The sequence below is a fragment of the Abramis brama genome (assembly GCF_963993115.1).
Source record: "Abramis brama genome assembly, chromosome: 21".
Taxonomy (NCBI): Eukaryota; Metazoa; Chordata; class Actinopteri; order Cypriniformes; family Leuciscidae; genus Abramis; species Abramis brama.
In genome coordinates, this window is record NC_139983.1 from 18,501,549 (window position 1) to 18,525,861 (window position 24,313).

Below are 24,313 nucleotides of genomic sequence, written 5' to 3' on the forward strand. Positions count from 1 at the left end.
AGACAGAATGCCACTTTTTTTGTGTGTGTGTGTGGTTTTTGTAAAATTATAAAACTGTAATGGAAAGAGGTGTACACAAAAGATATATATATATATATATATATATAAGATAATAATACATGCATACATACTACAAAAACAGTGGCAAAATATACAAATTATAGATTTAGTGTATTTTTTCTTTCATGTTCTTTTTAATATTTTGAGACGATACAATCGTTAAACATTTAAAGAGATTATTATACAATTATGTATTTAACTGAATATAAAAATAATTACATCTCTGTCAAATTATATAATGCTTCTCCATTAATACTCTTCCCATTTTTAAAGTAAACAGTTGGTGTATATATATATTTTTTTACATATTATTTTACATATCCATTATCTATATGCAGTGGATATGGAACCACATTTACAAGGTTTTACTTGAAGTTTAATCTGATGTCAAACCAAGCATGTTGTTCAAGCCGAGGGTCAACTTGGCATCATCTTCCTTGCTAGTAGTATCAACTACCGGATAGTCCTTATCAGCATCAGGCTTTGTGACTTTAAATGTTCCTCTATTCACTTTTGTAGGGCTGCTTGGTTCTGGTGATATGCTGAAATCTAGGCTTGTGGTACGTGCATTAGACAACCTCAGCCTTTCCATGATATCTACAGCGACTGTCTGTTCATTGACCCCAACAGATGGAGATGAAGCTTTCAGATTTGTCTTGACTGACGAGGCCGAGGCAGCCTCGTCAGAAATGGTTTTCGCAGGGTCTGTATTGTGGTCAACTGATCTACTGAGTTCTTTCAAGATATTGTCAATGTTGCTGACTGGCAAGCTGTGAGTCCTGAAGATAGGTATATCTTGGGTGAGTTTTATTTCTGAAGTGGTACCATCTACTTCTTGTGATTTAAAATTTGTATCCTCATTCTTTGATTTGTTCCATTTGAAGGGCCATTTTATCCCACGTTTGGAGCCCTCAGCTTCAGCATTGATGCCTGGGACATCTACATCCACCCCAGCATTTGGTAGACTCAAGTCAACATCAGGACTGCAAACCTCAGGTGCTGATAGCTTTAGATCTGGTCCACTTACATCAGCAGCAATGTCAACATCAGGAGATTTGACTTTTGGGCTAGACAGGTTAAACTTTTTGAATGTTGGGAATTTCATCTTTCCTTTTGGAGCAGTGATGTCAACATCTGCTGTGGGAACATCTACATCAACCCCAGCATTGGGTAGGCTCATGTCAACATCAGGAGTACCAATCCCAGGTGCAGATAGGTTTAGATCTGGCCCACTTAGATCAGCAGCAATGTCAACATCGGGGGACTTAACTTTTGGATTGTTCAACTTTTTGAATTTTGGGAGCTTCAGTTTTCCTTTGGGAGTATTGATGTCAACATCTGCAGAGGGAAGCTTTATATCAGCATCTGGGACTTTGACATCTGTATCAACTGTTGGAGATGAAAGGCTGAGATCAGGAGCTTCTGCATTAAAGTCAATCCCAGGACTCTTCACTTTAGGACCAGAAAGGTCAACTTTTGGTTTCTTAATTGAAATCAGTTTCAGCTTTCCAGATGGAGCCTTTAAGTCTGGGGAATTGACATCTACACTGGGAACACTGACTTCAGCTTTTGGTAAAGTTGCATTTACATCAGGCACACTGATCTCAGCTTTGGAAAGATTTAGGTCAGCACCAAGTGCATTTAATTTTCCTTCAAGTTTGGGAACCGAGAGATCTAGATCTGTGTTAGCATCCAGCTCAGGCCCTTTTACTTTAGGCTCAGACAGATTCAGTTTTGGCAAATTGAAATGTGGCATCTTAAATGTTCCAGATGTGGCATTAATGTCCACATCTGGGACTTTTAGGTTCGCATCCGGTCCTTCAAGCTCTGCTTTTGGCAAGTTTATGTCTACATGTGGAGTGGGAAGATTTGGTGACTTTAGATTTCCCCCAATGTTCGTAGTTGGAGCTTTTAAGTTGGCTTTTGGCAAACCAAAGTCTAAAGAGGGAGCAGAAATGTCACCTTCAACTTTAGGTGTGGAAAGACTAAGATCAGGTGTTTTAACATCTACATTAGGCCCTTTGAGTTCTGCTGTAGGGATGTTGACATCTACATCAGGTGCATCTAATTTTGGTGTTTTAACCCGAGGTCCAGAAAGACCAAACTTGGGAAACTTCAAGTGAGGTAGCTTGATTTTGCCAGAGGGGGCATCAATGTCTATTTTAGGAGCATTTAAGTCAATGTCTGGGGCTTTGAGATCTACATTTGGACTTTTGATATTAGCATCTGGCAAGTTCAGATCCACATCTGGAGCACTTAATTTGCCCTCCACTTTGGGTGCTGAAAGACTGAGATCTGGAGCTTTCAGGTCTAGGTCTGGTGCTTGGAGATCTGCCTGTCCATTGAGGTTTACATCTGGACCTTTTACTTTTGGCTCAGACAGATTCAGTTTTGGCAAATTGAAATGTGGCATCTTAAATGTTCCAGATGTGGCATTAATGTCAACGTCTGGGACTTTTAGGTTTGCATCGGGTCCTTCAAGCTCTGCTTTTGGCAAGTTTATGTCTACATGTTGAGTGGGAAGATTTGGTGACTTTAGATTTCCCCCAATGTTCACAGTTGGAGCTTTTAAGTTGGCTTTTGGCAAACCAAAGTCTAAAGAGGGAGCAGAAATGTCACCTTCAACTTTAGGTGTGGAAAGACAAAGATCAGGTGTTTTAACATCTACATTAGGCCCTTTGAGTTCTGCTGTAGGGATGTTGACATCTACATCAGGTGCATCTAATTTTGGTGTTTTAACCCGAGGTCCAGAAAGATCAAACTTGGGAAACTTCACGTGAGGTAGCTTGATTTTGCCAGAGGGGGCATCAATGTCTATTTTAGGAGCATTTAAGTCAATGTCCGGGGCTTTGAGATCTACATTTGGACTTTTGATATTAGCATCTGGCAAGTTCAGATCCACATCTGGAGCACTTAATTTGCCCTCCACTTTGGGTGCTGAAAGACTGAGATCTGGAGCTTTCAGGTCTAGGTCCGGTGCTTGGAGATCTGCCTGTGCATTGAGGTCTACATCTGGACCTTTAATTTTTGGCCCAGATAGATTTATTTTAGGCAGTTTAACATCCGGCTTCTTTAGCTTTCCAGATGGAGCTTCAATGTCAATATCTGGTGCCTGCACATCAACAGCTGGAGTTTTAATGTCTAGATCCGGTGCAGATAGGTTGAGGTTTGGTGCTCGGAGATCTCCCTGTGCATTGAGGTCTACATCTGGACCTTTCATTTTTGATCCAGATAGATTTATTTTAGGCATTTTAAAACGCGGCTTCTTTAGCTTTCCAGATGGAGCTTCAATATCAATATCTGGTGCCTGCACATCAACAGCTGGAGTTTTAATGTCTAGATCCGGTGCAGATAGGTTGAGGTTTGGTGCTCGGAGATCTCCCTGTGCATTGAGGTCTACATCTGGACCTTTAATTTTTGGCCCAGATAGATTTATTTTAGGCAGTTTAACATCCGGCTTCTTTAGCTTTCCAGATGGAGCTTCAATGTCAATATCTGGTGCCTGCACATCAACAGCTGGAGTTTTAATGTCTAGTTCCGGTGCAGAGAGGTTGAGGTTTGGTGCCTTGACATCTAGATTCGGTCCTTCCAGTTCAGCTTTTGGCAGATTCATATCTACCCTAGGAGCCGACATGTTCAAGTCTGATGCTTGTATCCCTGCATTTAGATCTGGAGTTTTCAACTTTGATTTATGTAAGTTTAGCTTTGGCATTTTAAAAGTTGAGAACTTGTGCTTTGCAGATGGAGCATGAACATCTATATCAGGTGCTTTTACATTAACATCTGTGTTTGTATCTATCTTTGGTGCTGAGAGACTCAAATCAGGTGTTGATACATTGGCATCTAACTGTGGTGCTTTAACCTTTTGCCCAAATGTGGGTTTCTTAAATGGAAACTTTATTTTGCCAGAGGGAGCACCTATATCGACATCAGGAGTTTGAATATCTAGGTCTGGAGCTTCAAGATTGGCTCTTGGTAGATCAAAGTCCACATTAGGTGCACTGACATCTGCATTTAATTTTGGGGGAGAAAGCGCAAGATTTGGTGTATTTAGATTTGCATCAACACTCGCCTCTGGTACTTTTACTTTTGTAGTTTTTGCTTTCTTTAATTTGGAAAATTTAAACTTGCCAGAGGGAGGTTCTATATTTACTTTTGGTGTTTCGATGTCAAGGTTTGGACCACTGAGCTCAGTTTTTGCCAAGGTCATGTCTACTTCAGGGGTGTTCATTTCTCCATTAATCTTTGGGGCTGACAGACTTAGCTTAGGGGTTTTTAGGTCAGCGTTTATGTCTGTGGTGGTTAAATTCACATCACCATCAACCTTTGGTTTTTTAGCATGTAAATTGAAGTTGGGCATTTTGAACTTGGACGTTTTGGTCTTCAATTCAGGTTTATCCACATTAACAGAAACACCCGGAGTGTTTAGACTAGGGGTGGAGACACTGACATCAGGTGCTTCTAAAGTGCCATCCAGACCTGCTCCTTCGAGATTTGGTGTAGACATGCCAAAAGTTGGCCTTTTGAACCCTGGGCGGCTGAAGTTTGGTGTGGCATTCTTTAGCTCAATCTGTGGCATTTCTGCATTTAGTGTTGGGGTTGAGATGCCACCCTTGAGGCTAGGGGCATTTATCTGTCCATTCAGTCCATTAACCTGAACACCTGGTGCTTGAAGTCCTGCCTCACTGTTCAATCTGAGATCACCAAGGGACTAAAGAGGAAGAAGAGATGAAGACATGAAGAGACCTGTTTAGCTTCTATTTTTTTATTTTTTTATTTTTTAATTCACAAGATTGCTTACCACTCCTGCTTTTAGGTCTTTTGTTGTCTTAAGTTCAAGGTTTTTGTCATAGGGCTCAATGATTTTGATCAGTTTTAGCACATCATCTTCACTAAGGTGGTCCAGATGAATTGTTGCAGAAACCAGCTGATGTCCTGGAATAAACAAAAAGAGAGGATAAGGTATGTTACAGAATCTATGAAGTTTGCTTGTATGATTACATATCTTATACATGCTCACTTTATGTGAGTTATTTACCTTTCTGCTGGTTAATTGCTGGATTTGTGATTCCTGTGACGACGGCCCCTCCTTTCTCTGTGCCCTCCAGAGTTACACTCTTCATTTCTCCATTCTGCACATGAACAAGGTGACTTACTACCATATATTGAAGTGTTTTGTTTATAATCTCATATATAGCCAACACTTAATATTATATGCTTCAGGAAAAAAATATTTTACTCTGCCATGGCAAGGATGTAATCAGAGGTAAAAATGAATGTGTAAAATGTAATTAAAGGTGCTGTAAATTATTATTAGCCACGTTGAAACTTCCAGCAGACTTAACCATTGAATCAGACACACCCTGTCTTCTGATTGGCTAAACAAATCTGACTACATCTGTCAGGTAATAGGGATAATATTGCACCTTTAAATTGCTATTTTGGAGACAGGGTACTTACCATCATGTCTTAACTCCTTTAAATACAACTGGACATGTCATGAAAATCAGTTTCAGGAGATCTGTCAAAACAAAAACAACAAAACAATGTAATCATTTGGGAATGGTGTTGTGTGAGTGAGCATTCAATTGAACATACAATTGAACATAAATGTACATTTAAAATTTGCAAGTAAAATGACTGACAGGCCCACTGACCTAAAGTCATTCAACCAAGCGTGTTATTTTAGTATTTTTAGGAACAGACAAAGGAAGTACAGTGACTAATCGGAATTTGAATTTGAGTCTTTAAGTCTAGTTTCAGACTTAAGAGCAAGAGAACCCCCTGCTGATTCAGAACAAAGCATCTATTACACAATCGTCATGACATCGTTACTCTATAAATGGGCATAAGTGTGGAGTTACTTCCTTGCTGCCTTTGTAACCCCTTCCCACACTCCTTTAGACACTTGTTACATCTATATTGCATCATTTTCAGTTGCCTTGCACATTGACTGGGAATAAAGATAAAATGAAGCACCACTGTTACAGGTTTTTAAAAGATGAATTGGTTGATAGTTGCATTTTTTTATAAATATATAAATTCTTTGAATATTTACTAAAAACATTGCGCTTTGAAGAAGGGAAAGAGGAAGTAGCAGTGAAAAGTTAGGAACCACCTCCAGTTTTTCCAAGACAGAGATGTAATCGGCTGTAATGCAGTTCTAGTTAATCAGATGTTCAACAAAACTAGACCTCACCTCATAGTGAGAATGTGTTTGTTAAAAGGTTGTTTGCAAACCACATTTCTTAAAAACAAGTTATAAAAAAAATGTTGCTCCCTTTGCCTTGTAAAGTCAAAGGTCTGCAACCTGGCAGCCAATCACATGGGCTGTGACTTTATGACATCATGACATCTTCAATCTCACACTAAGGTTTGAGCTAACATCGTCTTTTTTTTTATAAAGAAGAACTGTCATAACCTTACATATGTGCAAAATATAGCATCTACAGGCCCAACTTTTTAGATTTCAGAGTGTAAAACACAGCTGGTCTAACCTCCTATAACTCAAAATAAATGCTTTTTAAACTGGTATTCTGTCTCTTTAACATATTTTGTATGTTTTTGTGTGCGTGTGGTTTTGGAATGGATGGACTGTGGAGAATGAGGAGAACCAGTTTGTTCAGATGAAAGAAAGATGAGGAGATAAATACCAGGGGCAAAATGTTACATATGCACAAAAAAGGCATTAGAATGTGCGTACGCAATTTTCCACATACAGTACATGCAGCTAATGCATAAAGCTTGACTATGGCATTGAAATTATATGCATAGTAAAACTAAGTTTCAAGTTTGGTTTATTTATATAGCACCATTAAAACAGCAGCAGCTGACCAATGTGCTTTACAACACCGGATAAAATAGATACAAGCAAAAGCAGTAGAAAACTAATTTCACAATTTTCAAACTAAATAGCAAAAGAAAATCAAAATACTAACTGAAGTCAAATACAAAAATAAGGAACATTAAAAGCAATGGGTATATCAAATAATTAATTTTGAGCAAAGATTTAAAGGCACGTTCTCCTCTTTGTTTTAATCTGGCTCTGGGAACAGTGAGCAATCTATGACTACCGGAGCGAAGAGCTTGAGAAGGGTTATGTAGAGATAGAAGTTCAGATAGATATGAGGGGGCTAAGTTGTTTTGGGACTTAAAAACAAAGACTAAGGTTTTAAACTCCACTCCAAACCGCACAGGCAGCCAATGCAATGATGCTAACACAGGAGTAATGTGAGTGAATTTACGGAGTAAAAGTTTAGCTGACACATTTTGGACCAACTGGAGACGAGCCAAGGAAGAGTTCATTCCACAATACAGTGAGTTACAGTAGTCTAAACGTGATGATATAAAAACATGAATCAAAACTAGGCATTGTAAGCTCCATATATGGTTATATAGACGGGCTGGAGATGCATGTATACATTTTCCACTGACTGGGTTTTATAAAGGAATTTTGCGCAGGTTCTGGCTTTATAAACCTCAAAACTTTTGTGCATATGCACACTTTTAAGATGAAATCTACGCAAAGTTTTATACTTAAGGCCCCAGCAGGTCCCTCAGCATCTCTTTTGCCTTTTTCCCCTGAATGTCTGTTTTCCAATTTTATCTGATTTGTCTAAAGCACATTGTTCAGACTGTGATTGGAAGGGCTATATGGTCTTGACAATATAGTGAAGATTTTTAGTGTGAAAATCAGAATGATATAATTACTCAATAAAGCCTTGAGTTTAATCAGCAACAGGAAATCAGCTAATGTGTCACCTTGCTTCTAAAAAAAACTGATGCTAAAAAGTCATTTTTGTTATCATAATATCATAATTATAGCCTGCACGTGATGCATGATGAATCAGTGCTAAACGTTTCAGCTTAGCAAAATAACAATGTTTCTCCTGTTCACATTTTTGTGAATGTTTTCAGTTTCTAAGCTAGTATTAATCACTAAAACCTCAATAGACTCACATTTATTAACAACATTAGCAAAGGCTACAGCAAACACATATTAAAGGAGCTGCTTCAATATCAGAACAGTTTTAATATTTTTTCCATATTTGTGCCTCTACATCTTGCAAGTAAGTGAATTTATCAGTTTCCATTAGAGGCAAAGATGCCTAAACACAAAAACATGATGCAGGATGATAAATTACACTATGATGTTCTTTCTGATTCTGTATGTTTTATATGAGCAGCAATGAACCGAACAGTGGAGAATGAGCCACTTACCCAAAGTCGTTCATGTATCTGTAGCTGCTAGTGTTGACACCTCTACACTCCAGGTGAATATGACTGTCATCCTCTCTGTCATGGGGTTTCCATCAGATAAATGCTTTTGGAGCCGCCAAACAGGTTCTACAACATCAGCATGACAACCACACACACCGAAACTACAGATACAGAGAGTTTGAGTAAGTGATGCCTAGGATTGTGAGTTTAGATGTCATTTTGTGGCATGATGCACTGATATGTCTCAATTGTGATGTTTGTTTTTTTTTGGGGGGGGGGGGGTCTTCTGCGTCATAGAGAACTTTAGTTCAGACAGACTTGCCAAAGCAACAGTCATTTGATCAGATAGCCAAAAAAATAATCCAGAAAGGAAAAACCTGCATTTGTTAATGTCATATAATAGAAAATCTCATAATTGAACAATATTTGCTGAGCTAAACTATGTTTTAGTTGAGGATGTGATCAAATATTTAATATTTGTGGGTACCAAATGTCAAATCGTGGGAGCGTCTATGGTAGCTACGGCCCTGCAGTCAGATCATTAGAAACTTAACATAAACATTCCTTGAGAATTTTTTTTTTTTTTATGTGTTTTGTCAACAGTGAAATATTGCAAGCAAACTGTTGTGTTTGCAAGGGTTTGGCCTTACAGTCTTGAGCCACACACCCTTCTCCCTTCACGCAGTTCTTTCTAAAAATGCATTTGAATGCATAGGGCTACAGAAAGGTTTCAGCTGGATGTTTTGAAAGTTTCAGTTAAGGGATTGTTTGGCCAGAAATTAAAAATCTGTCTTTCTTTTTTCTGTGTGACATTAAAGAAGATATTTTGAAAAAACTTCAATATTGGACCTGATTGACTTTCATTGACGTTCTTCAAAATATCTTTCTTTGTGAGGGTGAATAAATGATGACAGAATTTTAGGGTGAACTATTCCTTGAACATGCCACACCCACAAACCCGGATTGAAAAGTATTTCGGAAGTGATTGTTCACATTTCTCAGCACTACTGAGGCATATTCAGTTAAATTAACCCACAAACGTCCAACAGGAAACTGATGTCTTGTTGAAAAGTACTGAAAGTTTGGAAAAGATGTCTAATGAAACAAACATAATGAAATGCATTTGTTGTTCTGAAATGATTTGTCATTCTGGCATACGATAAAGACTTTATTGTAAGAGTTCTTTTTTGTTTCATTTCATGAACTGTAGTACATCCACATTTCTAAGTGATAAGTAATATGTTTTAGCATGCTTTGAAAAGTATTACTATTAGTCACCCACCTTGCAACCACAAGCTCTTGACAGCACAAATGGATTCCTTTATCCTAACCACTATTCATAACAGAAAACAGCTTCTAAGAATTACAAGACGAGACTATGTCAATGCAGATATGTAACAGTGTTTAATGGACAATAAACTGTTCAGCAATTGTGAATGTTTACAGTTTATGAAAGTTTATGAATGGAATGAAATTTTATACATTCACTCTATAAACAGACTTGACTTTATTTCTCTAAAAACAGTGAAGGCCTTCATTGATTGAGCATCTGCCTTTTATTTATGCCTATTATAATACCTTTAAACATTACTATGTCATTATTTACTATTTTACATATACAGTTTTTAGACTTTTGGACTATGCGTTTATAAAAAACGCATAGCTTTTTTTAAACTTTATTTAAAAAAAAAAAATGTTTTCCAGTTAATTTGGTATTTGTACTATTTGTAATACTTTTTTATAACTTGATTTGCTGTCCCTAATATCGCTGTCATTATAAAATCACACCAAACAAAGTTCATGGACTTTCTAACAAGTGAGTCAAAGGCTTCCACAATTCTAAAATTCCACACATAGTGAAACATTTGCAGAAGTTTCATTTTTCAAGATTTCAAGAATAGCCAAAAGTGCATCTAACTGAAGATTCACCCATGTATGACCTGTTTTCTCTGTGTATTCGGCAAAGCTCCTATTGACTGCGCTGCATGAACAGCCACAGATGTATTACCAAACCTCAAAAGAAGTGTTTGAGAGAGGAAAGCACCTTGTGTGCTTAGCGTAGGCTAATGCATGAAGCTTGACTATGGCATTGAGCTTGTGCACATGTTGTGGCAAGAGCAGTACTTTCGCCTTAAGGGATGACTTTGGAGTTGAGTCTTTGACTTTTATTTATTCGAGTTACATCCAAGTCTTAGCGTCTGGGCATCAGGTATGAACTTGCCTCTCTCATTGTATCTCTGTAATGAAATACATTCACCAGAAAGCGGGAAACAAAAGCCCTCCTCAAGCTGTAAACGTGTTAAGGCCTCACCATTAATTAAGGAAGAACCTCATAGTGATGGAAGCAAAAACACAATAATGAAAGTTTCTTCACGCTTCAAACAGGCGTCTGAATCAGTATGGCAATGCCAGCCATGGCAATCTAGAAGAGCACAAAAAGAGCATTTTACTCAGTATGGTCCTAGTTGAGAGGTGAATTTTTTAGTTTATTTGTTGTCTGCTTTCACTGTGGTAGCCTACTATGTTGTGCTACGAAATGTGGTTGGTCAACTGTTAGTTTGAATGGTGAAAAACACATTTTTGTCATAATTTGCACATACCACCATCAGCATAGTACTGAATGTTTCAGATACCACTGATCCGGTTGTGACATACTCGCATTGTTTAAAGAAACACTGACAATTAAGATGCCACACAAGCTTTTGTTTATTCTATTTACAAAAAGTTCTGACCCTCAGACCATAATTCAATACATCATATAGAGATACATTTTTTTTTTTAACTGACCTAAAAATAAACACGTTTTTAAATAAACATTACTATTTCTTGAAATATGGTTAATTTTATGTTTTATAATTTTTCACAACACTGATAGCACTTTATTTGGTTGCACTTTATTTTTACAGTATTTGTACTTTCAATGTAATTACAGTGTATTTACTAAGAAAGTACTGAGTAATACAAGGTAACATGGGTTACGATTTAGAAGTAGGTTCAGGACTAGTACCTAGTTATTACCCAGTTATTGTAATTACTACAAGAATAGTACATGTGAAACAGGACTGTAAAATAATGTGCTTCCCTTTATTTTACAATCCTGTTCCCCATGTACTTATTACAACTGGGTAATAACTAGGAGCTAACCCTGAACCTAGACCTAAACCTAACCTTAACCCCCGTAGTCACCTATAAAATAAAATCAGGCAATGGCAAAGACAGCCTTCATGCTGAAGGTCCTCTTTCTACATTTTACCTGTTATGAGCTCAACAACATAACAGGCTCTGTGAGTTTTATTTATTATTTTTTTATTATATTATTAAGTAAATATGGTTATATTTTATGTCACATTAATGAAATGTCAAATAATTGAAAAGAAAATGCTTGGGATTTTTACGTAATTTTCCCGATTTTAAGTAGGTTGTTTAGTAGCTACCAATGCCAGAAAAACAAAATGGCGGCTGCATTTAATAGGCCACTTGCATGATCTGCAAAATATGCTTATTTTGTCAACAAATAGAAAAGTAGGCCTAAGTGTCTCCCAGAAACACAAATTTCATATAATCCTCAAGAGGGATAAAGGTAAACACTTTTAGCTTACCATCCTTTACATATCCTTCTGGGCTATAGCAAATAATAGGCTATAGATTATTTAATATTAGAGTAGTAGCAGAAGTGAATAAAAATAGATGTGGTCTGGGGGAGGTGGAGGAATGCCGGAAGAATTGTCATGGAAGTGAGATAAATATTTAAGCAGTTTATTTTAAAGGCCCTATAATTATAGTTACTGTCTAAACCAATTTATGACTCACTGTGAAAATAATACAAAGTCTGTAGGACATCCATATACAAATTGAGGGTCTATACAATTTAGGGTAATTCATACGTCTGACATTCCTGTCGGTTCCGTGTAGTTCCTGTAACATGCATGGCCATTGAGTCAGTGTTGTTGGCACTGTGTAGTCTCCTTGTACACTAGGTGCGGCAGAGATTGAGCGTTGTGAACACACTTCAGCGGAATGCCACCACTCCACATTCTCATTCAGGTATTTGAAACCCAATGCAACTGCACAACTAAGGCCAAAGAGAGCCATGAAAATATCATCGTTTTAACAGATATCCAGCGGTCAGGACGTGCGAATGGTGGCGTGGTAGCAGTGTCTCTTAAGGGCATTAAGGTCACTTGTAGAACTAGTCTGAGCAAGGCAAAGTTTCTCCAGCTGGACTATAACATGTGTTTCTTCAACTAAGAGCTCAGTGGACTTCAAAAAGTTTAACTTATTTTAATTGTATTTCAGAGGAGAATTCTGTTGTTTTAGTATGTTTTATTTATTATTTATTTAAGTAATAAAAATGACCACTATTCTACGGTTCAAATTATGTATTGTGTTTAGCAATAGCAGCATTATAAATGACATTTTAAACATTTTGGAATAAAATGGATGATTTTGTCTCTCTAATAGCATTTTTATTAATTTCCTAAATGCACACAAAGAAATAATATTTTCACAAATTTTTTGCACAATTGATACCACACCACAACTGTTGGAAAGACATATACACACACACACACACACATATATTGATATAAATAAATTTCACACAAAATAAATATTGAACTTTAATTGATTTAAATCTTGACTCAAGACCATTTTAATGTGACCATCATTTAACTAAATTAAAAGGTTAATTTAAAAACATTTAAAAAGTTTCTTATATGCTTGTCAAGTGACTGAATGTTTTATGCAGTGAGTTTGCTATCTGTACATTAATGGGTTTCCTCTGAAACTAAATTAATGTTTTACTCTTTCTATAAAACACAGGTTCATTTAAATGCGCATGAAGTATATGAAGCATGAAAAACAATTCTACACTTATTTCTGATGTGGAAGCTTAGTGTATGAGGCCAGCGCTTGGATCAGGCCAACAAGGATCCGTTAGTATCAGTATTGTGCCACTTAAACTGGTTTGCTCTTTGTTTGAGGAATGTGAGTGCCAGATAACTATTTGTACTCAAAAGCACCAAGATTCTTCTGATAAGTCTCTAAGACAAGCGTTTCTTAATGAGCACATGCATTTTTTGTGAAACAGACTTGATAATGTGAAGTGTCCTCTGATGTCCTATCCTAAAGGAGGATTGAGGCGTGAGGCCTAGCATTGCACCGGAGGCACATGTTCACTTCTACACAACATTCCTGAATCAGCGTAATAATGTTCAACCCACACACATTACAAATACACTAACTTATTCATTTAGTTGGAATTCAAGTGAAACTCCAACTCCAAAACTGTAACATATTTCACACTGCACATATACGCATTGCTGCGTATGATTATAAATATTTCCTTTAATTCACAAGTTCACCCTTACATATAATCGGATATAGAAAAGGTATGCAGGTGTGCTGTTTGAGGGGAGGGCTCAAAGCTCGGAATTTGGCCCGAACCCATACCCCACCACTCCTGGTTGGGATAGGAAATATTTAAGAGGAGTTGGGGTGGTGGAGGAATGCTGGAAAACTGTCATGTGATAGGTCAGCTATATATATATATATATATATATATATATATATATATATACACACTAATTAAGTTGATTATCTGAACATGCTCCTTCCGAACTTTGTAAATAAAACATAATTAAAGGCTATAAGTTATAACAAGATGGTTATCCAGTGAGATCTTAGGGGGGAAAAAAACAGCCTAAATTTGACTTGCAGTACATAACATATTATTGTGGGACATCATATTTACATATAAATGGTAATTAATTTACATACATTGGAAGCCAAATCACAAAGCATAGGTATAAACCAAGTTGGACCCCCTTTTGCCCTCAGAACTGCCTTTGTGGCATACGATTCAACAAGGTGCTGGAAACATTCCTGAGATTTTGTTCCATATTGGCATGAAAGCATCACGCATTTGCTGCAGATTTGTCGGCTGCACAACGATGAAGCAAGTCTCTCCTTCCACCATATCCCAAAGGTGCTCTTTTGGATTGAGATCTGGTGACTGGAGTATACGTTGTGTAGTTGTTCTGGTGCGACATCACAAGATCAACAAGGTGCGTGGAAGAATGGCAAAATAAATATCAAAATGGTCAGAAACTGGAGCTGAAAAAAAAACTTATTTTGCCAACGCATTATTATTTTTCAGCGCATAGGCCTTCATCAGGGCTAAAAAGTATGTTATACACTGTGGAGTATAGTGTACAGTGAAATTGTCATGTTCAAAAAAACAGTTTGAAATGATTTGAGCTTTGTGAGTGTTTATTTGAGTTACTGTTGCCTTTCTATTAGCTTGAACCAGTCTAGCCATTCTCCTCTGAGTGAAAAATGCCTTGTTGCCAGAGGTCAGAGAACTGCAGCTCACTGGATATTTTCTCTTTTTTGGACCATTCTCTGTAAACCCTAGAGATGATTGTACGTGAAAATTCCAGTAGATCAGCAGTTTCTGAAATACTCAGACCAGCCTGTCTGGCACCAACAACCATGCCATGTTCAAAGTCACTTAAATCACCTTCATTCTCAAGATCAAAATCCACTGAATTAGCACATAATCAGAAAGCAAACATGACCACGGTAGAGAAGTTTTTTTATTACTTGAAATAAAACAAAATTCATAATTATAATAAAATTTTTATTTTATTTATGATAAAAAAGCATGAACATACATAGTATGTTTGAAAGACTGGCTGTTACTCTTAAGAGAAACAATTATTTGATTGATAAGATGACATCATTCTGCGATGATGAGAATTCAGTAGTTTCCTTCAGTCGTTTCCATCACATTCTCCCTGACTGGTGACATCGGCTCTCCTTTCTTGGATGCGCTTAACTTTGGATTGTCCCTTAAATAAACACATGCACAGACATTTAATTACGTTCACATTAAAGCATGCAGCCACAGACAACTTAATGTGCTATATTCAGTCTGTTGCTATGTAAAGCTGAAGCTATCATGAAACTTTAAAATAAATCACATAAGTCTTAACTACTTTTCAAATGCCAAAAAGTAGGAGACGCAGCAATCAGATATTTCTCCAGTTTCTCTTCAGCCCTTAAATTGACCATGTTTATTTCATATGTTGATTAGCCCCTCCCCCTTCAAGCCTACCTCAGGCCCTTAATATTCATCTCAGGTCTCAGCATTGCATAATGGGAATATATTTCCTTTCAGAGTGAAAAAACACCACCCTTCTCTAAACTACTACAATGACTCTCACTTTACCCAAACAATCAGTAACACCTCTGTTGTTCACATAGAACTAATGGGAGTGGTGCAGTAACCCAGTTGATGTATCTTTGTGTTAACATGTTTATCCTGCTGCCTCTGCTGGTCACAGCTGGTACTAACAGCCATGAAAAAACAGTAAAAGATGAATTGGAAAGTGTGAGGGCTTGTCTTCAGGCATATTGAATCATTTAGTTACATAAACACATACTTACAAACAGGCTAACTTACTTCTTGAAGCTGAAGGCCCCCCAGAGGCCGCTGATGGTGGCCTGCAGGCCTGGACTGTTCTCATTGTTGACAGTATTTTTTTTCCCACTCTGTTTCTTCCTCAGACCGCTGGGCCTGGCGGGAGCGGAGGTCTCAATTTTACCACTTTTACCCTGCCCACTAGGACGTTTCCGGGACAACCCTGAGACCTAGAACAAAGGTGTAGGAAGTCAGACTGAGGGTGGAGGTGGGGAAAATTGCATCAATGTTTAATTTTTTCCCCCTCCACTCTACTGTATACAAGGTGTCAGGAAATGGAAATGCAAACTGTGGTTTTGGGTCATGATTAGACGGACGTGCCTTTGTTCTGTTCAGAGCAGGCTTCAGCTTGTCTGTGGGAGAACTGCTAGCGCTGTTGGAGACATCTGAATCGCTATCCTTTTCCTTCAAAGAGAATAAAAAAGAAAAGATATAATCAGATTTTTATCTGAGTGGTGTTTGCCCGTGGAAAACCTCTATGATGCTGGGGGTGTTGTGGGTGGTTGCAAAGGCGTTGCTGATAAACTTTATCATCACACTATATAAACTATATTATTTACACGCTATGGCTGATAATTAATAAATGGCAGATAATAAAATTCTGTACTATTATGTCTAAATATATTACAAATAATACATTCTAAGTGGATTTAGGCATCACAACATTAATGTACAGAATAAAAATTAATATTCATTATGAGATGTGCTAAAGACACATTTAACAGTGTTATTAAATTGAACTTTTTAAGTTAGCATCTGATGACAGCAAAGGTCAAAATCTAAAATGTAAACGAGCAAATGAGCATGCACAATTAAATATCCAATATCAACTTAAAGAGATAAAATAAATATATCATACATCCTTAATATTAGAGAAGAGCAAAAGTAAAAAAAATAATAATAATAATAGTAATAATTATTCACCAATTGAACTTTTTATGATTTCACTCATTTCTATGAAGTTTCCAGGCCTGCACAATACTAATTACCGGTAATACACATTTTAGCAAGCACATTAAAGGGATAGTTCACCTAAAATGAAAAATCTGCAATCATTTACATTTACGATATTTCTTATGTGGAATATAAAAGACATTTCAAAGAATGCTGGAAACCAAACAGCTTTAGTTACCGTTGACTTCCACTGTATGGGAAAAACAAACAAACAAAAAAAAAAAGACATTTCTCAAAATATCCTTCACGTGCCACAGAAGAAAGTCATACACGTTTGAAATGACATAAGGATGAATAAATGATAACAGAATTTACATTTGTGGGTGAAATATATCTTTAAAATATATAATTCCAAATATGAATGAATAAATTTTTTTTAATAAAACAAAGACATTTACTCACCTTATCAGACTTGTCCTCTGTGACTAGGGAGTCCTCCACACCAGCAGAGATGCTGCTGGACTGAGAGAAATACGCACTGTCCTGAGACGGAGGAGACCCAGGAGATTTCTCTGCATCCTCTGTGCCCTCTACAGGAGAGGACGAGAGAGAAAGCCCAGATCCTGCACAGGAGAAGCTGCCCTTCTTTCTGTGGAACTGCTGCAGGGTGGACAACCCTGAAGGTGTGGAGGATGACCGGTGTCTGTCTGTGGTGACGGAGGGTGGATGTGAAGCAGATTTACTGAGTTCTCTGGTGCTTCCTGACCAGCTAAAAGCTCCAAGACCCAAACTAGCAGGCCTGGCAGAGTGAGAGGGAGATGCAGGTGGGCTGGACAACTCATCTTTGGCCTGATCTCTCTCTGAGTCAGGGTCCTGACACAATGCTGGTGTGTCTTCTCCAGATTGTGAGGCACACATCTCTAGAGACTCCACAGGCTGAGGTGAATCTTGTTTTGGCGAGTCTTCCTGTGCCTCTGTCTTATTGGATTCACCATGACAGAAGAACCTGATGGAGATGTCAATCATATCATTATTGTCAGCAGAGGTTAAACTGGGATTTTGGAGGTGAAGGAACAACCAACAGGTCTCCCAATACATGTAGTACTACATAATTAATGCCATTGTGCCACGTGACAGTCAGGCCCAATTTAACCCTTGATTGTGTGTGTAATGAGAAAATTAAGGTCTAGCAGTAGTTATTTGTGATAGCAACAGTATACATTCCTTTGGTAAGTTTCCCATCATGCTCTTGTACCTGCTGCGCGTGCCCTGCTCTCCAGTGCCCTCTTCTGATCGGTTCCTCCACTGCAACAATGTTGCAAAGCGATTTCGAGGGCGAGACTCTCCAGCAGTGCTGTCACACCCCTTCTCCTTAGAGACACTTGTGTGGGTGGTCAGAGGCTCAGCAGTGGGCGGAATTTCAGGACAGCGTCTCTTTACACCTGCTGAGTACTGCCCTAACAGGTCGTCCACAGACAGACTTGTGTCTTTACGGAGGGAAAAAAAAGGACAATTTTACATATAAACATGTCCCGTCTGGTGTCTTATTAAATTAATCAGTCCCATCCTTAAGACTCATATTCACGGCACTGAGGTCTTCTTACCTTCATGGGGTCTTTTCACCTGTGATGCTCTCTGGGGCAATTTTAGACTCTGCACGCTGATGATCCTCTCTTTGCCCCTGGTGGGAGGGGGTCTTTTGGGGGAGGAAGTAATCTGTGGCTGGGAGCCACCTGGTTTATAGTTCTTGCTCCAAATACTCATCTGCAATGAGTCACTTTTGTCACATCTGTCATTCCATGTACTACTGCGAGCAGCTTTAGAGGGCTGGAAAGGAGGAGAGGTTAACCTCAGGTATTGTGCTATATAAATATATTGTGTATATATATATATATATATATATATATATATATATATATATATATATATATATACACACACACACACACACCATATACATGGTATATACACAGGTTTTTCCTAATATCAATCATCATTAGAACAAAACTTATTTTACGCAGAGAAAACAGGCATGGTCTATAATTCATGAAGGTCTTGACTTTAAGCTCTTGATACTACTTTGTGCTTATATATATATATGCTATTATAGAACTTATTCATATTTTTAATTAGCTGTTGGTTACACTTTATTTTGTGTATACTATTATATTTATTTCTTTGTTACAGCGTAATTCAGTGTTATTTTAGCTTAATATATATTTATAAAGCTAAAATAACACTTTCACTATGAAATGAACCAAAAGTTCAAGCAAAAACACATTTAAGATGACCACGTTACCCGAGTGTGAGGTGCGTCAGGGTTGAAGTCATCTATCCTTTGCATTGTGTTAATGTCTAGATTCCCAAGAGCCATTTCCAGCCCACTCTCATCTCCTACATTACTGTATTTACTTGGTTAAGTTAGAAACAGAGCTTTGTAACACAAATAAAAACATTTACAAAAGTTTAGAAACAGCTCCAGCATCTGTAATGCAAAAGAAATTAAGTGAAAATGTAACATTTTTTCAATTTATGACGGCATAAAAGATACGTTCCTGCATAGCTGAGAAAAGCAGGGTCAATGTGATCCGGGTAAGGGTTCAAAGGAACCACCTTCCTCTTCAAGGGGTCAAAGACCAGTTGATACAGAAATGTGTTGTCGGCTTTTGTGAAACCCTCAATGTACTCGTTTGGCACAGAGATGTCCATCTTCAGGTACTGGCCCATCTTTTTTATCACCTGCATGACAGATTTAGTTTGTTTAGTTACAGTGAATCGCGCTCAAATGCTCTCACAATTCTGCAATTGTTTCCATAAATAAAAGGATGTTAAGGTTCTCCACTAAAATTTGTTTTAAAAGCTGGGAAAATAATTAAGTGCATTTGTGTGTGATAGGGATGCACCTATCATGATTTTTTTTATTGCCGATTCCAATTTTTTTACAAGCAAATTGGCAGATTCCGATGTCGGTTGCCATTTTTTTTCATTAAGCAAATTTATTTGTTGTTTTGCACTTTAACATGCCAAACTGAACTTAAACAAAAATAATCTCTGTAAAAAAAGAAAAAAATATCTAAACAAAGATGCTGCACACATGTAGCATGAGCAATTGTTTTTGATTTACATTAGATTGCATAATTTCAAGATTTAAAGCAAAAACAGAATGGTCTGACTTTAGATTTGTGAAATTATGCTACATAAGACACACCTGCATAAAACAAAAACAAACAGTGAACTTGCTGTGGTACAGTATTTTTGTTCTACTGGCGCATCTGTGTTCTTTCTTTGTGTCTGTATTCAACGTGTTCTGTTTCTGGCCAGTGTTAACATCCTGTTTACAGACTTAATAATATCACACAAATTACGTTTTGGGAAATGACTGCAATGCAGTTTGTGCTCAAGTCCGGAATAGAGATCGGCCAAAATAAAATGAAACACCGCCCAGTTCCGATTTATTATGCTTGACCAGTCATAGTCTGAATATGAAATAAGCGTCAAACTATAAGGTGGTTAATTGAGCATAAACTAAGGATGTCCTGAGCTGATCTTAAAGATTGGTATTGGGGCCGATTAAGCATTTTTTTTTACTGAATGATATCAGCTATCCTAAGCCTGATCCTTTATTTTACATCAGCTGTCATGCCGATGTAATGCAGTAGGTGGCGGTATGCACTTTCAAGTGGGTTTGCCAACCAGCGACCGCCATTACAAGGAAAAGAAGCTCAAATGTGCCTGTGATGCACAAGAACCAATGAGGTCTATTCTAGCTCGTCACAAACAAACATTCAAGCTTCCGTGTTTAGCATACTCGATGCACACTTTTGTAAGAAATACAATTTATATCAGTAGTCCCATATGCATAATTGGGACAACAGCCTGTTTACAATATCTACCATTGTAACATGTTTACATATCCCAATGTCTTTCTACAGTGGGTGGATACTCCCCTGAGAACCTTTCTGCACAGCCCTGTATACACTGGATTGATTTTAATAACTTTAAATGTATTTGAAGTGTGCACCAAGCACTAAGAAAATACAAGTATCAGATTGGGCCTCGGTATCGGCAGACACTCAATATTCAATGACTTGGATCAGGGGCACAAAAAACCTGATGGGACATCCCAAGCATGAATGCAGAGTGTCACTTTGAAATCTTGCCAGAGCAAGAGGGACGTGATAAAACATACTGTTTCAGTAATATGATCAGTAGAGCAGAAATATATGTGCACATATGTAACTATTTGTTGTGGCAACATATAAATGTTTCTAATTCTAACCTATTTTTTTTCCTCTCACCTTCAGAATATCTGGGTTATTTGCCATCCTGAGAAGCTTGCATGCCTTTCCGAGACCGATGCCGTACAAAGACGGCAGATAGTCGCAGCCAGAGAGGATGCACATGTGACGGAACTTCTCCTCTGTGAAGATGTTGCCAAGTGACTTGCAACGACCCAGGTGACACTGGTCAATCTCCAATCCATTACCCTGTTTATCCATCTTTAAAATCACCTGCAGACAATGCATAACAAATAAAACACTGAAAACTAAATTAAGTCACTGTCCCAAATGTCCTCCAGCATGTCAGTCAGCATCCCCCAGACATTCAAAGGTTTATAATTCAAGTTAATTTTTCTAAACCATACCAAATCTTTTTGTTGCTGTTTTTTGTTTGTTTTAAGCATAACTAAATAAGTCTCCTTAAATATTTTTACAGTAACCCTTTAAAATAAGGTTTCATTAGTACACATGAACTATGAAAAATAATTAATTCTAAAGCATTTTATAATCTTAGCTTGTGTTCATTTCATAAACCAAAAGCTGTATTTGTTAACATTAATGGATCTGAGCTCACACAAACTAACAATAAACATTTATTTTTTAATAACTAAAGCTCAACAAATACAATAAATCAAACAAAGATAAATAAATACAGTAACAAATGATTTAATATTATTATAAATTAATTTTATTTAATGCACTAACCAAAATTAAATAATAGGACCTTATTGTAAAGTGTTACCAAAAGTATATATTATATTTACACATATACACACAGTACCGTTTAAATGTTTGGGGTCGTTAATTTTTTTTATGTTTGTGAAAGAAGTCTCAGGAATACAATAATACAGCAAAATTGTAAAATACAGTAAAACAGCAATATTGTTAAATATTATTACAATTTAAATAACTGTCTTCTATTTTAATATGTTTTAAAATGGAATTTATTCTTGTGATGGCAAAGCAGAATTTACAGTAGCCACTTACTCCAGTCTTCAGTGTCACACATGTTATTATCTTAAGGCTGAAATACACTACACAACTTTTATGGCTCATTTCCACCGAGCGGGACAGTACAGTACGATTTGGGACGGTAAACCCTGATCCGGCTTGCGTTTCCACCGCCAACAGTACCCTTACTTGCTAGGTGTGGTTTATGCAGGAAAGTAGCGATCGACATCATTGTCACAAGACAAAAAACATTGTGTTGCAATGGTATTGTGTTTCAACTGTATAATAAAAAATGGCGCCTCTTGTATCGTCATTCCCCTTGTAGCATGTGCAAGTGACTATTCTCTGTCAACCAGTCAACGTTCTGCAGTGAGTCTAGCTCCACCCTTTAGGTACCAGACTCCTTTGCTAGGTACCCCAACGGAAGGGTCCAAAAAAATAGGGACGGTACGGTTCTGTATTTTGATACGATTCACAACTTCTGACAATCGAAACGGAAATAATTGTGTACCGTGCTCTACTGTAACATATCCCTCGGTGGAAACAAAAATCTGAACAGTTTTTTAAAACACTAGGCATCATACACATGCCGACTTTGTAAATGGTTACAGAAAAAAAAAATAGTCATCATACACTAAACGACCGAGGATCATACACTACCAGACTTTCAAACACTGTTTACATTTAATGTAATCATTAATAATCAATCATTCGCAACTATTGACATTCAGGCTAATTTTCCACTTATCCAGGACAAATGTCAATTTCAAGCCCTGGATAATGAAAGAAAAATGAACGAATCAAGATTTACCTCAGAATGTGGTCTGCTAACTATCTCAAGACCAAGCTAACAGTAAACATGGTTGGTTTAGCTCTGATGCAATTGCCGCCTGTCTCCATTTCTTCTCAAGCTTTGTGACTTCGTGCCTTTGATTTCTATTGGCTAGTCAGTGTATGTGACTGTACTGTAATGTACTGTATTCAGTAGTAATGCATCATACAGATTATGCGTTCTAAAATCGGCTCAAAATATCAAACATGTTTTGATATCCGCCGACTGCATGGAATCAGTCTGAAGCTAAAAAAAAAAAAAATCAAGAGTCTATGCCAATCATACACTACACTATTTTCTATTAATTCTGTAAACTCCAACTGTCCAAAATTTGCAGACTTTAGGCAACTAATGTCGACTTGTTCAGACAGCAAATCGGGTCAAAGATCTAAACAAAAGTCGTGTAGTGTATTCCAGCCTTTAGACAAATTTATCGTGTTGTAAGGACGTTTAGATGCTTTAAAAATACTCTAATTAAGACAAATTAGTTTTTGCTATTCAGACTTGCATGACACCAGCCAGTGGTCACAAGTCATTGCAAGTGTATTCTTTATCCTCAATCAAGAGCCTCTGCACTGATACCTTTTTGCAGCCAAAGGCCAGCAGATCTGAGTCCTCTGTGATCACTGCCTGAGCGATATCAGATTTGTTCAGGAAAGCTAACTGGGCGTCTGCTTCATATGGAGCAACAACACAGTCCACCCCACGAGTCCTGGCGGCCTGAAAAACAGCAAAAAGATGCAAATAAAAAGATGCCAACAAACAGAACAAGAGAGGAAAATCTTCACTGATCAGTTTCTAAAATTGTGTTATTAATTACAACATTCACTATTAAAAAATTACTTCAATAAATATGTTATTTGACTGATTCCAAAACAAATATTGTTAAAAAATATCAGGTGCATTGGTCTCACCTTAATGACATCATGTGCCATGGATGGGGTGATATTAACACTGCGGGTAAAACATTCTCTGGCTTCTGATAGCTTACCCTCCCGCAGCAGCTGTTTGCCTTTCTGCAGATTTGCCTGTCGACGCCTGTTAGTAAAATATATATGAAGTAATCTTAATTGTCAACTAACTTAATTAACTTTTCTCCCTGTATTTTGCTGAGTTCTTACTCGCGCCGGGACTTCTCCACATCCTGTTTGGAGGGCAAGTTGCGTCCGTCAAACACCAAGATGGGCTTCACACCAAAAGAAAGCAGCATGTCCACAAACTTCATACAGTAGGATACATACCTGATGGACACACACAGAATGTTAAAATGAAAAATGCACATTTTAACCTGCAAAATTATGTTAGGCATCACCGAACAACTTAATTACTTATATTGCATGCAAATAATTGAAACAACGCACTGATCTGTAGGTTCCCCTTTAGCAAGTTTCTCTGCACATGAAAAAGCTCCTTTATGCAGCCAGCAGTATGTGTCCACCGCCACTGTCTGTCCCCGATACTTCTTCACACTTATGGGCTCCGAAGCGTCTTTGATGAACTGCAACAGGCCTTGAATTCCCATGTTGTCTGTCTGGAAGGACAGGTGTCTGAAGATGTTGGTTTATCAGAGCCCAGTCTGAGCCACTCTATCAG

General features: G+C 37.6%; 2 protein-coding genes across 3 annotated transcripts; both read right to left on the reverse strand.

Moving 5' to 3' along the window:
• Positions 1–196: 196 nt before the first annotated feature.
• Positions 197–8,354, reverse strand: LOC311072497 (uncharacterized protein). 2 transcript variants are annotated; one of them, XM_084097528.1, is made up of 5 exons: positions 8,281–8,354; positions 5,521–5,581; positions 5,099–5,192; positions 4,862–4,995; positions 197–4,771 (listed from the first exon to the last, which is right to left on the reverse strand). In XM_084097528.1, exons 2-5 carry the CDS (start codon positions 5,524–5,526, stop codon positions 437–439), a joined length of 4,569 nt encoding a protein of 1,522 aa, XP_083953654.1. In that variant the 5' UTR covers positions 5,527–5,581; positions 8,281–8,354; the 3' UTR covers positions 197–436. The 2 variants fall into 2 exon arrangements, with proteins under 2 accessions (XP_083953654.1, XP_083953655.1); XM_084097529.1 differs by lacking the exon at positions 8,281–8,354 and having other exon boundaries at positions 5,521–6,351.
• Positions 8,355–14,906: 6,552 nt separating this feature from the next.
• Positions 14,907–24,301, reverse strand: exo1 (exonuclease 1). Its single transcript, XM_084097106.1, has 13 exons — positions 24,082–24,301; positions 23,842–23,961; positions 23,635–23,758; positions 23,303–23,440; positions 20,956–21,168; positions 19,209–19,396; positions 18,957–19,059; positions 18,262–18,484; positions 17,913–18,144; positions 17,120–17,663; positions 16,085–16,168; positions 15,746–15,933; positions 14,907–15,131 (listed from the first exon to the last, which is right to left on the reverse strand). The coding sequence occupies exons 1-13, from the start codon at positions 24,240–24,242 to the stop codon at positions 15,041–15,043; spliced, it is 2,409 nt and encodes an 802-aa protein (XP_083953232.1). The 5' UTR covers positions 24,243–24,301; the 3' UTR covers positions 14,907–15,040.
• Positions 24,302–24,313: the final 12 nt, after the last annotated feature.